Source organism: Mustela nivalis, assembly GCF_964662115.1.
Source record: "Mustela nivalis genome assembly, chromosome: 5".
NCBI lineage: Eukaryota > Metazoa > Chordata > Mammalia > Carnivora > Mustelidae > Mustela > Mustela nivalis.
The window spans coordinates 117,305,230-117,318,449 of NC_139024.1; the positions used below are offsets into that span (position 1 = coordinate 117,305,230).

The 13,220-nt window shown below is 56.0% G+C and overlaps 1 protein-coding gene across 4 annotated transcripts in view; it reads left to right on the forward strand.

Annotated features, from left to right (window-relative positions):
- GRM4 (glutamate metabotropic receptor 4) overlaps positions 1 to 13,220 on the forward strand; it is a 116,949-nt gene that overhangs the window by 78,853 nt on the left and 24,876 nt on the right. For all 4 annotated transcript variants that reach the window (XM_082732352.1, XM_082732350.1, XM_082732351.1 and 1 more), the window contains 3 exons: positions 2,334 to 2,469; positions 4,947 to 5,101; positions 7,222 to 7,362. In XM_082732352.1, the coding sequence (XP_082588478.1) occupies positions 2,334 to 2,469; positions 4,947 to 5,101; positions 7,222 to 7,362 (432 nt within the window). The remainder of the gene's footprint in view (positions 1 to 2,333; positions 2,470 to 4,946; positions 5,102 to 7,221; positions 7,363 to 13,220) is intronic.

Below are 13,220 nucleotides of genomic sequence, written 5' to 3' on the forward strand. Positions count from 1 at the left end.
TCCTGGAGCCAGGTGGCTTGCCCTCACCCCCTGTCCAGCCGCCTCCCCTTGTCCATCTGTCTCTCCAGATGGGGGGAAATGTCACAATTGGCCCACTTTCTAACTGGAAAGGAACCATATGGAGGGTTTAGCCAGGAGCTGAATGTCTGCCCAGCCGCCATTAGAGCAAGGCCAGCGCTGTGGGAAGCGGATTGTCTCCCCTTGGCTCTCTCTGTGGGACCCCAGTCTGGAAAGGCCAGCCCTGCGAAGGATCCTCCCTCCTTCTCTCTCCTCCCTTGGTCTTCTCTAGGGCTTGGGACTTCTTTGGTGCCTTAGGAGAGAGCCAAGGAGCTTGGTCAACCTGCAAAAGGCAGAAAGTAAGGGAGGTGGGTTCTGGTCAGGGGCCGGGCCAGAGGGCCACGGCTACTTAGCCAGCTATGGAGAACCAAGGGGTCTGCTTCCTGGGGACAGGGCTATGAGTGTGTGTGTGTGTCGTGTTGCCCTAGGCGTCGCAGGTCCCGGCACAGAACAACCTCCCTTCTAGGGAGGTGTATCTTGTTTCTCCCCAGAATGACCTCCATCTGGCTGCATATGCCTCTGCCCTTAGAGTCAGCTCAGGGTCACCGCCTTTGGGCAGCCTTCCCTGGTTGCCCCCTCCCTGCCCAAGGGTAGAGGCTCCTTCTTGAGTGAGGCTGGGTGTTGGCATTTCTCCTGGTGGGGCTGGGGGAAGGTGTGGACCCCCCACTGACACACATGGAGTCTGTATAGGGGCATCAGGTGACCCCAGCATGGGCGGAGGCCATCCGGAGGCCCAGGGGCAGCAGCCAGGTACCCAACCGAGGTGGATGGTTTTAGGCATTGCTTGGTTCCTATTTGGGGTGGAGCTGGGCAAAGACCCTTGCGAAGGCCCAGAGGAGATGGACAGTCTTAGATAAAGGATCGGCTTCATTAAGAGTAATCCCTCTTGCTTTTCTATCAGCTGAGTCCTGACTCTGCCACCTGGGACACTGGGGTTCTTAATCCTGGGAGGCTCCCTGCTCTGTGTCACAGTAGGGGCAGGGGACTGTGTGGTTTTGGGCAAGCTCCTTCTCCTCTCTAGAGTCCTCATCTATCCACGGCTGCTGATAACAGCAACAGTGGTCCCCAAGTGCTTTCGTACCAGGAAGTCAGGTGGCATTTCAGCGCACGGATGACACCTGTCTCCCGCCAGCAGTGGACACATGCCTAAAGCCGGGAACTGGCTGGGTGAAGTCTGAGGTACTCCCAGGGTTTCTGTGAGCCGCACAGTCTGGGTGTGAATCGGGCCCTCAAGGTACTGACTCTTTGTTCTGGATGCTTCCACAGGCATGGGGGCTGGGCTTCTCATGGGGGAATGAGCTCAAGGGATAGGCCCCTGGCCCCGCCTCCAGGAGCCAGCCAGGTGGCAGTGGGCCAGAGGAGGAGAGACAGGAAGGTTCTCCAAGACCCCCCGACCCCTTCAGAGCTCCTTGGGTCACTTTGCTTGAAGCAGCTTGTTAGAATGGCTTTCCTGGGAGCTCTTGAACTGGGACTGCGAGGATAGGCATCAGGGCACCCTGTTGGAGCTGGGGAGCCTATGAACTGAAGAGCTGAGAAAGGAGACCCTGGGACGCCCCAGAGGGATGGGCCTGAGATGGACAGGTGTGAGTCAGTGGCAGTGCGCAGAGCTCTTGTCCAGGGGCCTATTGATGAGCGCATGACCTGGGGACAAAAGCCCTGGGAGGTACTTGTGGTTGTGGGTGCATGGTGTACCAATAGCCCAGGGTGGGCAACTTGCGCTCTTCTCAGATTTACTCTTCGAAAAAAATCTTAGTTTCAATGAAAATAACCATCATTTATTAAGTAATCCCTGTGTGTCTGATATTCTTGTATTTGTAAGCAGTAACTGACTTAGCTTTGTAATGATCCTGTGAAGTAAGTAGGATCATCTTCACTTTATAGATGATGTACATGAGGCACAGAGAGGTTCAGTAACTGCCCTGAGGTCACACAGCAGTAAGTAGCAGAACTGAGATTCAAACCCAGGCTATCTAGCTCCTAAACACGATGCTATATTGCCTCTTGTTAGAGCCTCTGTTTTATATATGGGAGGACTGAGGCACAGAGAACTGAAGTGACATGCCTAGGGTCATCCAGCTGGTGAGAGGTGGAATCCAAAGTTGTCTGACCGCATAGCCTGTGCCTGGAGATCTGGACCTGGGATCTAGGAGTCCAGCTGCAGGGCTGTGGGCAGCCCTTGGCTTTCGTCTCCTGGAGGGGACCGCGTGTGGGAGGGCGTGGAGTGAAGTGGGGAGATACTCTGGCCACTCTGGGGCTGAGTGACACCCTTCCCACAGGGGGCGTGTGCATCGCACAGTCAGTGAAGATACCCCGGGAGCCCAAGCCTGGGGAGTTCGATAAGATTATCCGGCGCCTCCTGGAGACCTCGAACGCCAGGGCGGTCATCATCTTTGCCAATGAGGATGACATCAGGTGAGAGTGGATTGCAGCCGGGTGGGGGTTGGGAGTCGGTCATGGGGAGAGTCAGTGGTCCTGCTGGAGACCTTCCTAGTGAGCCTGGCCCACTGCAGGCTCCAGAGAGGTGGGGTGCAACATTCCTCAGGCTGGGGCACAGGCAGCTGCTGATGGGCCCCCTTTCCCCTGCCTCCCTCTTCCCTGCATCCATTCTGCCAACTGCTAAGGCCCTGGGTTTTTAGCCAAAGCACCTAGGTTCTAATCCTGCTCTCCTTCCTCCTTGCTGTGTGACCTGAGGCAAGTGTCTCAACCTCTCTGTGCTTCTTTTCTGCTTTAAAAAAAAGGGCGGAGGGAGCTAGAGATGCCAGCCTGATAATGTTATTTGAGATCTGAACACAGGAAGCAGAGTCTGGCACACAGCAGGGGCCCGGGGCCTGCGGATCCCCTGTCAGCCCCTGCCTCCAGTCTTTGGCAAAGCTTAGAGTAGTGGAAAGAGGCCTGGGCTGTGGGTCTAGTCCTGGCCTGGGTACATGCTCACAGGGGGCGGCATCGTCCCCTCCCTGGGCTTCAGTCTCTGCCTCTGCACAGGAAATGGATGGACTTCTGGGTGCCAGGACCGTGCAGTGCCAATCCTGCCCACTCCGCACATCTGCTTCTGTCCCCCAGGCAGAAGTTTGGGTGCACTGAAAAGCCCCATCTTAACCCACTTCTCTTCCTCCTCCTTTTCTCCTGCTGCTACCTCTCAGGCTGATGTCAGGGCCAAGATGGGGGCAGGCCTCTGTGATTGCCCTGTTCAAGGGGGAGAGAAACACCAGCTCTGAGCTCCGGGAGCCTCAGTCTGGAGGGAGACACAGCCCTGCCCTCAGGGAGCCCCAATCTGAGGGGGGAGACAGGAGACACAGCCCTGCCCTCAGGGCACTCCAGTCTGAGCAGAGGAGACACAGCCCCTGAACTTGCAGAGTAAGACAGTAGAGTCCTCCCCAGACCTCCTCCCTCAGCTGGCTGGCCTGAGGTGTCCTAGCCTGCTGTGCCCACAGGCCTCCTGCCCTCCAGCCCAGCCAAAGCTGCCTGTCTGCCCCTGCCCCCATGTGCCTCCCTCCCTGTAGCTAACCAGTGTCCATCCGGGTCCCATTCTTTCCAGCACTTTCCTCACTTGGTAAAGACCCCATCCTGGCCCCGAGCTGCAGCAAAACAGATTTCCCCTGAGAGACATTGCCAGGTCCCTGCCCAGAGGTGCGCCCTGTTCCAGGCCTCCTGCTTAGCTCAGATGGACCCAAATGCTGGGAGGGGAGGATGAAGGCACTGGGCCCTGTGTCCTAGACAAGAGGCACCTAGGGAAGGGACTGACTCCAGAGGGAACTGGCAGCAGGAAGTTGAGGGGGGAGCAGAGGCATTTCTGGAAATCCACATGCATTTTCAGAAGCAAACAGAAGTAAAAATAAACCCAGGTGACTTTGCAGGGAGGGAGGCCTGGGAGCTCTGGTCCTGTCTGGCTGGCCAGATGCAAGTGGGTATTGATAGCGCTGTGGGTGTGGCTTCTGGGAACAGCCCCACCCCAGATTCTGGTGGGTGAGGGGCAGCTGCAATAGGTTTGGGGGTCTAGGACCGTGGAGAGTCAGGAGCTGTTGGAGGAGGGAAGGCGTGGGCTCTGGGGCCTGGAAACCTATTTCTCCCTGGCATCCCCAAGCTGTCCTGGGCTCAGCAGCCGCTCCTAAGCTCTGGTGGCCATGTCCCAGTTTCTAGTATCACACCCTCTTGCTTGCTCTGTGATCCTGAGCAAGGTGCTCGCCTCCTCTGTGTTCCACTCTCCCCACCCCACTATGGGAGAGGCTGGGTTGGGGGAATTTTGCACAGTCCTGGTTTTCTTCTCCCTGAGTGTCTCCTTTGGCCACTGCCCTGTGCTGGGCTCTAGGGTCCCTGACCTGATGACAGCCACTGTCACAGTAGGACAGTGGAGGGGGTGATCACCTGCCTTGCGCCCTTTCATCCATCCAGGAGGGTGTGGGAAGCAGTTCTTCAGAGGCCCTAGACTTTTGGCACAGAAAGAGGTGAGGCAGAGAAGGCTGTGCCGGCAGGGAGTGGCGAGTGCAGAGGGGTAACCATGTGGGTAGGTGTGTGTGCTCATGCACACATATAAATGTGAGAAGGAGACGAGATGTGTCTGTGGAATCAGGACCAGGGGCATGAACCTGAGGACACAGACAGGGCAGGTGTAGTCCTGGGGCCTGAGTCAGCTCAGGGGTGTGCATGCACCTAGGGAAACAGGGACGGTCTTTGCAAGGACAGCTGTGGCCCTGGGGGTAGGATCGAGTGGGGGTGGGAGCACCTTGGACCTAGAGGCAAGCATGGGCCAGGGGCAGGGGGACCATGGGCTATTCAGGGGACATGTGTGTGCCGGGGGGTGGGTCAGTCAAGGGCCCCTGCGAGCTGGGGTCCCTGGGGGGACAGTTGTAGGGGCAGACACGGCTGGGCTGGGCTGGTGTGTGTTCCCACAGGCGTGTGCTGGAGGCAGCACGGAAGGCCAACCAGACAGGCCACTTCTTCTGGATGGGCTCCGACAGCTGGGGCTCCAAGAGCGCCCCCGTGCTGCGCCTGGAGGAGGTGGCCGAGGGCGCTGTCACTATCCTCCCCAAGAGGATGTCAGTGCGAGGTAGGCCCCGCAGCCCCGGACGCGCCCCCACCTCACTCTCGCCTGCCTCCACTGTTGGTGTGCTCGCCAGCTTTTCCTTATTACTGTCCCCCCACTCCATTCCTTACCCACTCCTCATCTTCCAACATTCTGTCTTTCTTCTTCCTTGGCCCACAGCCTCTTTGTGCTCATGCTCAAGGCTGTATGGACTTTCTAGCTGCATTCGACCCAGCAGGATTCAAACCCAGATTCAGGAGCTTTCTTCTCCCTTCTCAGATATTTTTGGGTGCAGGAGATGGGTGGCCCATACGGGAAGCTTCTTTATCAAGGTCCTTCCTTCATCCCCACACCCCACCATCCCTTCTCCCATCTGCAACAGAGAGCCAAGGCCTTCACTCTGCCTGGACCATGTCCTCTGTCAGAAGGGCCTGGGAGCCACCAGCTGGAGACAAGAAGGTGCTGTGCTGTAGGGGGCACGTTCTCCCTGCAGGCCTTGCCCGGGTCTGGCCGGCCCTCGGTGGTGGTGGTGTCAGCGTTGGGTCTGTCTTGTCCAGCATCCCTTCCTCTTGGGACAGAACCCACAGTCACCCGGGACAGGAATGGTCTGCTCTGGCTGGAACCTCACTGTGAGTGAGGCGTGAAGTTCCCATTAGTGGCCCAGTTTGGCAGGGACCTCACTGTCCTCACCACGGGGGAGGCAGGCTCCCAGGGCCTTCTCCCCTGCTCCTGCTTCGTTAAATAGAAGCCAGCATGGATGTTGCTGGGAAGACCTGCAGACATCTGTCGCTATAGAACTTTCCAAGAGACCAAGGCCTGAGCATGGGGGGCACCCGCTGAAGGTCACAAGGCACTGTATTCTCTCTACCCTGAGGCAGAGGGCGCTGAAGTTCCCACATTACCCTTCTCAGCCTCCAGCCACAGTAGGCACTAAACAGTAGTGACTGTGGCTACTGGGAGACATCTCATTTAGTCTTTCCTGTGACCCCACAAGACACTTTTTTCCACATTTAGTAAATGAATGCATTAAGGCTCAGAGAATCAAAGCGACATATAGTGGCAATTAAGCGGCAGAGCTGGGATTGAAACCCAGAACCTGTCTGACAAGTCCCTTTTCTCTCTGAGATATTAGCGAAGACTTTGAACCATGGTTCTCATCCAGGGGGAGATGTGACCCGCAAAGGACATCTGGCAAAGTCTGGAGACATTTTTGGTTGTCCCACCTAGGGAGTGAGGCTACTCTACGTCCTGCTCCCTACAATTTGTAATGATCTGGCCCTAAGTGTCAGTAGTGCCAAGGCTGGGAAAGCCCACCCTCGCCCAGTCCCTCACCAATGTCAGCATTCTCCTACAGCTCCGACAGTCGCTTGACTTGAACCCTGCCCTAGTGTGGACCCTACTGAACTTTCAGGCCTCCTGGCCCACCCCTGGCAACTCGGTCAACGATGCAACGGTACTGGGAACATCATCCATGCAGGAGGGGCACTGAGGGGAGAGAGCAGGCGCTCTTCACTCACCAGCCCACCCGCTGTGGGGTGGGTTTTTTCCTGGGCTTAGAGCAGAGGCGGTGAGTTCCCTTTGGAACATCTGGAGGAGGAAGTCGTGTCTGCCAGTGATGGGGGTGTTCTGGACTCGAACACAGAAGATCCAGGCCCTGGTCTTGCTGTATGACTTGGGTCATCCCCTCCCCTCTCCTGTCCTGTCTCCTCTTTCAAACCAGAGATCGCGGGTGCTCCCAGCTTTGGTCAGCCCTCCCACCTGCCTCTCTGCTCTAATCTCAGCACCCCCAGATGGTTGCTTCTCAAAAAGGTCCCCTGTTAGCATTTGGGTGGTTAGAAGGTGAAGCGAGAAGCACCCTCAACCGCACTCCTTTTCCATAGACAGCGGTTGTAAGATTACACATGCTCCCCCTGGGACTTAGTACAGCTCTTTTCATTTTGAATGAAATGAAATGCACCACGTTTTGTTTTTTTCCGGCTGGGCCTTGGATCAGAGGCTCTGCTCTTCCATTCCTCCCACCCTCTGCCTGGGCCATCTCTAAAGCTGGGGGGGAGTTGGGGGGTGGAGGGGGGAAGCGGGAAGGGCTGGGGACAGGAGGGGAATGGATGCGCAAGGCCCTGACTGACATCCTGGTTCCCTGTCAGGCTTCGACCGCTACTTCTCCAGCCGCACGCTGGACAACAACCGGCGCAACATCTGGTTTGCCGAGTTCTGGGAGGACAACTTCCATTGCAAGCTGAGCCGCCACGCGCTCAAGAAGGGCAGTCACGTCAAGAAGTGCACCAGTGAGCACGCGCGGGGCGGGGCCAGGATGGGCCCTGGGCTAGGGGCGTGGGCCTACAGCCTGAGCGGGGCGGGGAGGTGGGCTGGCGCCCGGGCGCGGTGCTGGGGGCCCAAGGGGTAGGGTCTGAGGGGGCAGGGGCGGGGCCTTTCGGTCTGCAGGGCGGGGGTGGGAGGGCTTAGAATCTTAGAAACCGTGGTGCTCTCAGCAGTCCGTGAGTGCTGCTGGGGGGAAAGGGGTTCTGTCCGGCCTGTGGGGATAAACCTTGGGGTTTATCTGAAATGTCCCTAGTAAGAGTCCATAGAAATGACCCCGGGGGGAGCCCCGATACTCGCTGGTCTGAGCATTTTGGAGAAATCATCTCTAACCCCTCCCGGTTTCCTCAGTCATTCAGCAAACACCAGTCTGACTCCCAGGGTGTGCCCTGCTCTGTACTAAGCACTGTGGATATGGCACTGAATGAGAGAGTCAAAAATCTCTTGGAATTTTCATCCTAATAGGAAAATGTTTAAACAAGATAAATAAGTAAGCTATAGAGTATGTCAGAAAGCAAATGCTCAGTAGAAACAACTAAAGCAAACAGATGGCTTTCGCGTAAAGGTAACATTTGAGCCAAGTCCTTAAAAGGATAGGGAATGGGTCACAGGAGGATGGGACAATGGGTCCATTCTACAGATTGGAAAACAGGCTCAGGTAGGTAAAGGCACCTGGGTTCCCATAGAGGGAAGGTGGTAGAGCCTGATTTGAACCTAGGTCTGAGCTCCAGGCCCTCAGTCTCCTGGGGCAGCCATCACAGTGTGTCCACATTTAGACACATTCAGATGTGGGTCCCTCTGTACTCTTCTTAGTCTGAGCAGCTCTGCCACAGGACCTTACTTCTGACTTTGAGGGAGCTCTGGGTACTTTCAACATGAGTGGTACCTGGTGAACTCCCTCCTGTATCCTCCTGGACTGATCGGTGTAGCTTGGGCGGAGGGCCAGATGAGCAAGTGACCACTGCAAGGGTGCAGGGACTCGGTGCATGGAATCTTAGGGACCAGGGTGATCCCCAGGGCCCAGGAGGAGGAAGGTAGATGACAGTTGGTGGGCAGGTGGGGAGGATGCTGCCCTCTGGTGGCCAGGGCCCTATGGGACTCAGGAATATTGGCCATTTAGGACCATGGGTATCCCTCCTCCCCTCCCTGGGGCCCAGCAGGCATGCTCATGTGTGGGTGTACTGTACGTGGTAGTGTATGTGTGCAGACACGGGTGTATGTGACTGTGTGTACATGAGTCAATACGTCTAAGGGAGACGTGTGTGTGTTTGTCTGATGTGGGGACTTATGTTTCTGGGCAAGATAATAACCATAAATACCACTATTTGTTGTACATCTGCTGTGATTCAGACACTTTAAAGACGTTATCTCATTTCCCTCTTACAAAAGCCGTAGGGGTCTTTGTGATCCCCATGTTTTAGAGCAGGATATGGAGAGTCAGAGAGACCAAGGTACTTGCCAAAGGCTGCACAGCAAATGCCTTCATCAGGCAGTAATCACAGCAGGGTTTTAAGAAGTGCAAACATGACAGCCTTTGTGGGTAGGGTGACCATGTGTCTTGATGACTCCTTTTCTCCTGGCATAATTTTAGAAAATATCTCTTTTATTATTACTTTTTAAGGTTTAAGCCACCCAATGTCCCATATTTATTTACTTTATTTTATTTTATTTTATTTTTTCAGATTTATTTATTTTAGAGAGAAAGAGCATGAGTGGGAGGAACAGAGGGAGAGGGAGAGAGGATCTCAAGGGGATTCCGCGTTGAGCATGGAGCCTGATGCTAGATTCAGTCTCACAGCCCTGAGATCATGACCTATGCCAAAACCAAGAATCGGACCCTTAATCAAATGCGCCACCCAGGTGTCCCTAAAAACATCCCTTTTATTCTTAAAAGGATCCCACTTAGGTGGGATGGAAAATTGTATGTTCACCCTGATTATAGGTCACGAGACCTGACTTAAAGATGGGGATAGGGGAGCCTGGAACTGGGGTCAGGATGTGTAGCCGGGGCCTCCTGTGTCCAGCCTGCCAAGGGCGAGGGGATTTCTGGAGTGACCTCTTGACCTGGGAGGGGGAGGAGGAAGGAGGGCCTTTTTCAGCCCCTGTAGGCTCTACCCAGACTCCTAGTCCTCGGGTCGGGATCAGCAAAGATCTCCCACCTGGTTGGTGAGGCGGGGAGAGGGGCGCCTGTCTGCAGCCCTAAGGGAGGACGTTTGGGCTGTCCAAGCCCGCGGAGGAAGGAGGGTGAGAGTACAATTCAGAAGAGTGTAGAGCTTCACTGGCAGTCTATGGCCAGCTCTATGCCCTCTCTGGCCTCTGTGTTCTTGTCTGAGAAATGGGATTGGGTGAGCCAGCCCAGAGGGTGTCTTGGGTTGGAAATGAGAAGGTATGGAGGCACTTTGTAAACTGGAAAATGGTGGCTCTCAGGCCTGGCCATGCATTAGAATCACCTGGAAGCTTTGAAAATATAGTAGCCCTCTACCTCCAGATCCATTCAGTCAGAACCTCAGGAGTGGGGTCTGGGCTGTGGGTTTCGTGAAAGCTCCCTAGGTGATTTAGGGCTGGGAAGTCCCCAAGCCTGGTTCGCAGTGAATCTCCCAGGAAATTTTTTTAGAGCTACTGATGCCTGACCCCAGACGTCCTCAGTGAGTGGGTCCTGGGTGCAAGCTGGGCATTGGGATTTTTTCCGAAGTGCCCCAGACCATCCTCATGTGCAACAAAGTGTGGGAGTCCCTGGGTCAAAGGGAGTGGCAGTGATGGGAGGGAAGATGGCATGCACCCCAGGCAGGGGGGAAGGCATGAGCAAATCAGAGGAAGCTGGACTGAGGAGGGGGTGGGTATGCATCACATGGAGGGGTGGAAGGACAGCGCCTTACAGCTGACCTTGATGCTTCTTTGTGCATCTGAAGCACCAGCCGAGGCTGGTTAGAATCCTGGAGTGGCCCCCAAGTCAGGAGCGGCGAGCCCATCCGTCTCAGGGTAACTGGAACCTGGGACCTGGGAACCACCCTAGGTGAGGGCGAGGCAGCTCTGGCTTCCCATGGCCCTGCCTGGGTTTGAACCTAGCTGCTCCCTTGGGAGAATGTCTTAGGCCGGGAGGGCTGGGGTGACCCCCATGGAGGGCTGGCTCTGCACTGGGTGCCTGGTGGGCGGCAGAGGAAGAACTTACCCCCGGAACTGGATCCAACTCTATCCTCCCTGCTGTGTGACCTTGGCTGAGTCATTTAACCTCTCTCTGAGTCTCCAAGAAGACAGGGAGGTTGCTGTCCATCTCAGTGGGTTGCCGCGAGGGTTGGAGACGAAGCAAAGGCATGAGGAGGCTGGCTAAAAGACCACATGCACGATCGGTGCTGGTAAAACTGTGGTTGATACGGAGAGGGAGTGGGAGCAATGGCATTCCCAGGTCTGTTGGTACCAGGGCCCTCTGTCAGCTGTAGGATCCCCGGTGAGAGAGGACTGCTCGTATAGCTTGTCACAGGGACAGCACCCAGTCCACGGAAGAGGCTCCTGAGGCCGTTTGAGAACATCACAGCCCTAAAGAATTGGCAGAACTGGCTTTATACCCCAGCAACCTTGCCCTAGCGCCAGTACCTTGCCCAGTCTCCCCCATTTCCTGCCCTCTGCCTCCTCCAGACCCCCTCACTCTTGCCCCCAGCCAGCCCAGGCATGCTCTGTGGTCTCCTCCTATTCCTACTCTGTCTCCAGAGGCGGCCTTCCCATTCACTTCTTCCCGGATGCCTGCCTGTTGCCTGACCCTGGTGGCCTTACCTTGGCCCCCTGTGGTACCCTTGATGCCAGCGGATGCCGTGGTTGGCCTCTGCCTGTTTCCATCCCTCAGCTGCTCCTGGAGGGCGCTTGGCTGGGCAGAGAGCTGCCATGACTGCAGAGAGTCTCAGAAGAGTGGCAGAGGCTGGCAGTTGGAGATGGGGCTGGTGTGTCCCAAAGTGGTAAGAGAGAGAGGGTATCACACGTTCTTTCTCAAACGTACAGCTAGGAGGGTCCTGCAGACCTGTGTGACCTCAGCAGGGCATGTTACCTCTCTAGGCCTCAGTTTTCTCATCTGTGAAATGGGAGTCCTGTTACCCAGGCCCATCCTCCCAGAGCCCCATCCCCAGCAGAGCTGCCATGCTCACCTTTTCCCAAAGAAGGAATCGGACATGATCTGTGGGAAGCACCTGCAGATTGCCCTGGGACTGCCCCACACCTGAGCCAGGGAGGGTCCACCGAGTTGGGAGGGTGGATCTTTGCAGCCGTCAAGCCCAGGGGAGGGCTGCACCTCCCTCTCAGTCCCCCGGGTCCCCCCCCCCCCAACACGAGGAGAGGATTTGCGAATGAAAGCCGTAAACAAGGCAGATACAGCATCCATCTTTTTGACAACACTGCCAGCCAGGTGATGGCTGAGCGGAGGAAGGCCCGGTTTATGAGGAAATAGGAGAAATTTACTGCCTGCTGTTCTCAGGGGTTGGGAGCTCCAGCAGGGAGGGTGACTGCATGGCAGCTGGGGACCTGTGGGGAGACCCCTGTCTCCCGGTCTGCTCCAGTAGCCACAACACCACCACCAGAAATAATCACAGCTAATAGTTACACAGAATTTGTCACTTGTCAAGCCCTGTTCTAGTGCTTGGCATTTAACCTTCACAGCAACCTATTTTGCAGATGGGGAAATTGAGGTCCAGAGGGGCTAAAGGCTTGCCCAAGGTCACAAGATCATAAGTAACAGAGTTGGGATTTGAAACTGGGCCATTTAGCTCCAGAAATGTAATGCCTCAGAGCAGCTGATGTCCTAGCCCCGGGGCCCTCCTGGCTATTCCAACCTGACTTTGAAGGTTCTGCTGATCTACACATTCCCAAAGGGACCCGAGAAAGCATCCTTCCCTGGGGAAAGCCAGGGGGACCAACATTTGGAACTGCCCGTTATCTCCAGTGGGTGCCACCCATTAGAGGAACTCACTTTTATTCAAACCATGAGCCACAGGGTGGCTGGAGGGATCCCGGGTCCGCCATCTCCGTGCTGCTTCTCCCTTGTTCTAGCAGCTTTCACTAAGAGGCTGATTATGGGCTCTGTGCTGGGCAGCTCCTGCTGCCGCTGGGAGACAGTTCATCTCTCTAGATAAGGAGGTGAGTGGTGGGCTAGCTCTGGCGGTCAGTGCCTCGGGTTTCCAGGGAGGACCCAACCATGAAACCAGAGAGAGTAGGAGCCCCTTGGAAGGAAATGGAGAGTTCTGGGAGACTAAGGAAGTTGCACTTTTGAATCGGGAGGTCAGAAGTTCTCACCGAGAAGGTGATGCTGGAGCAAAGACCCGAAGCTAGTAAGACAGCCAGGCATGTGGAGGCCTAGGGATGAGCATGCCAGGCAGAGGGCTCAGCCTATGCAAAGGTGTGGAGGTAGGCTCATACCTGGCAGGTCGGGGGAGCAGTGAGGAGGCCTGTGTGGTTGAAGCAGAGTGGGTAACAGGAAGGAGATGAGGTCAGAGAGGCAGGTCAGGCGAGCCAATGCTGGGGGGGCCTTGTAGGCAATTTGTAGGGATTTAGTCCTTTTTCGACAAATGAGACAGCCGTTGCTGGGTTTGAAAGAGAATTGATGTGATCCGATCTATGTTCTAAGAGGTTCACTCTGTCCGCTGCCTGGAGAGGAGGTAGGGTTGAGGGCAGAATGGGAGACCGCGTTCAGAGGCCGGTGCTCTGGTCCCGGTGGGAAGTGATGGGGTCTGGAGCAGGTGGTGGCCTTGGAGGTGAGAAGGGGTCAGGTTCTTTGCCAGTTTTGCCAAGTGGCCATGGAGTTGGCTGAAGGATCTGAGTGAAGAGAAAGGGGACGGACGGTAAGTCA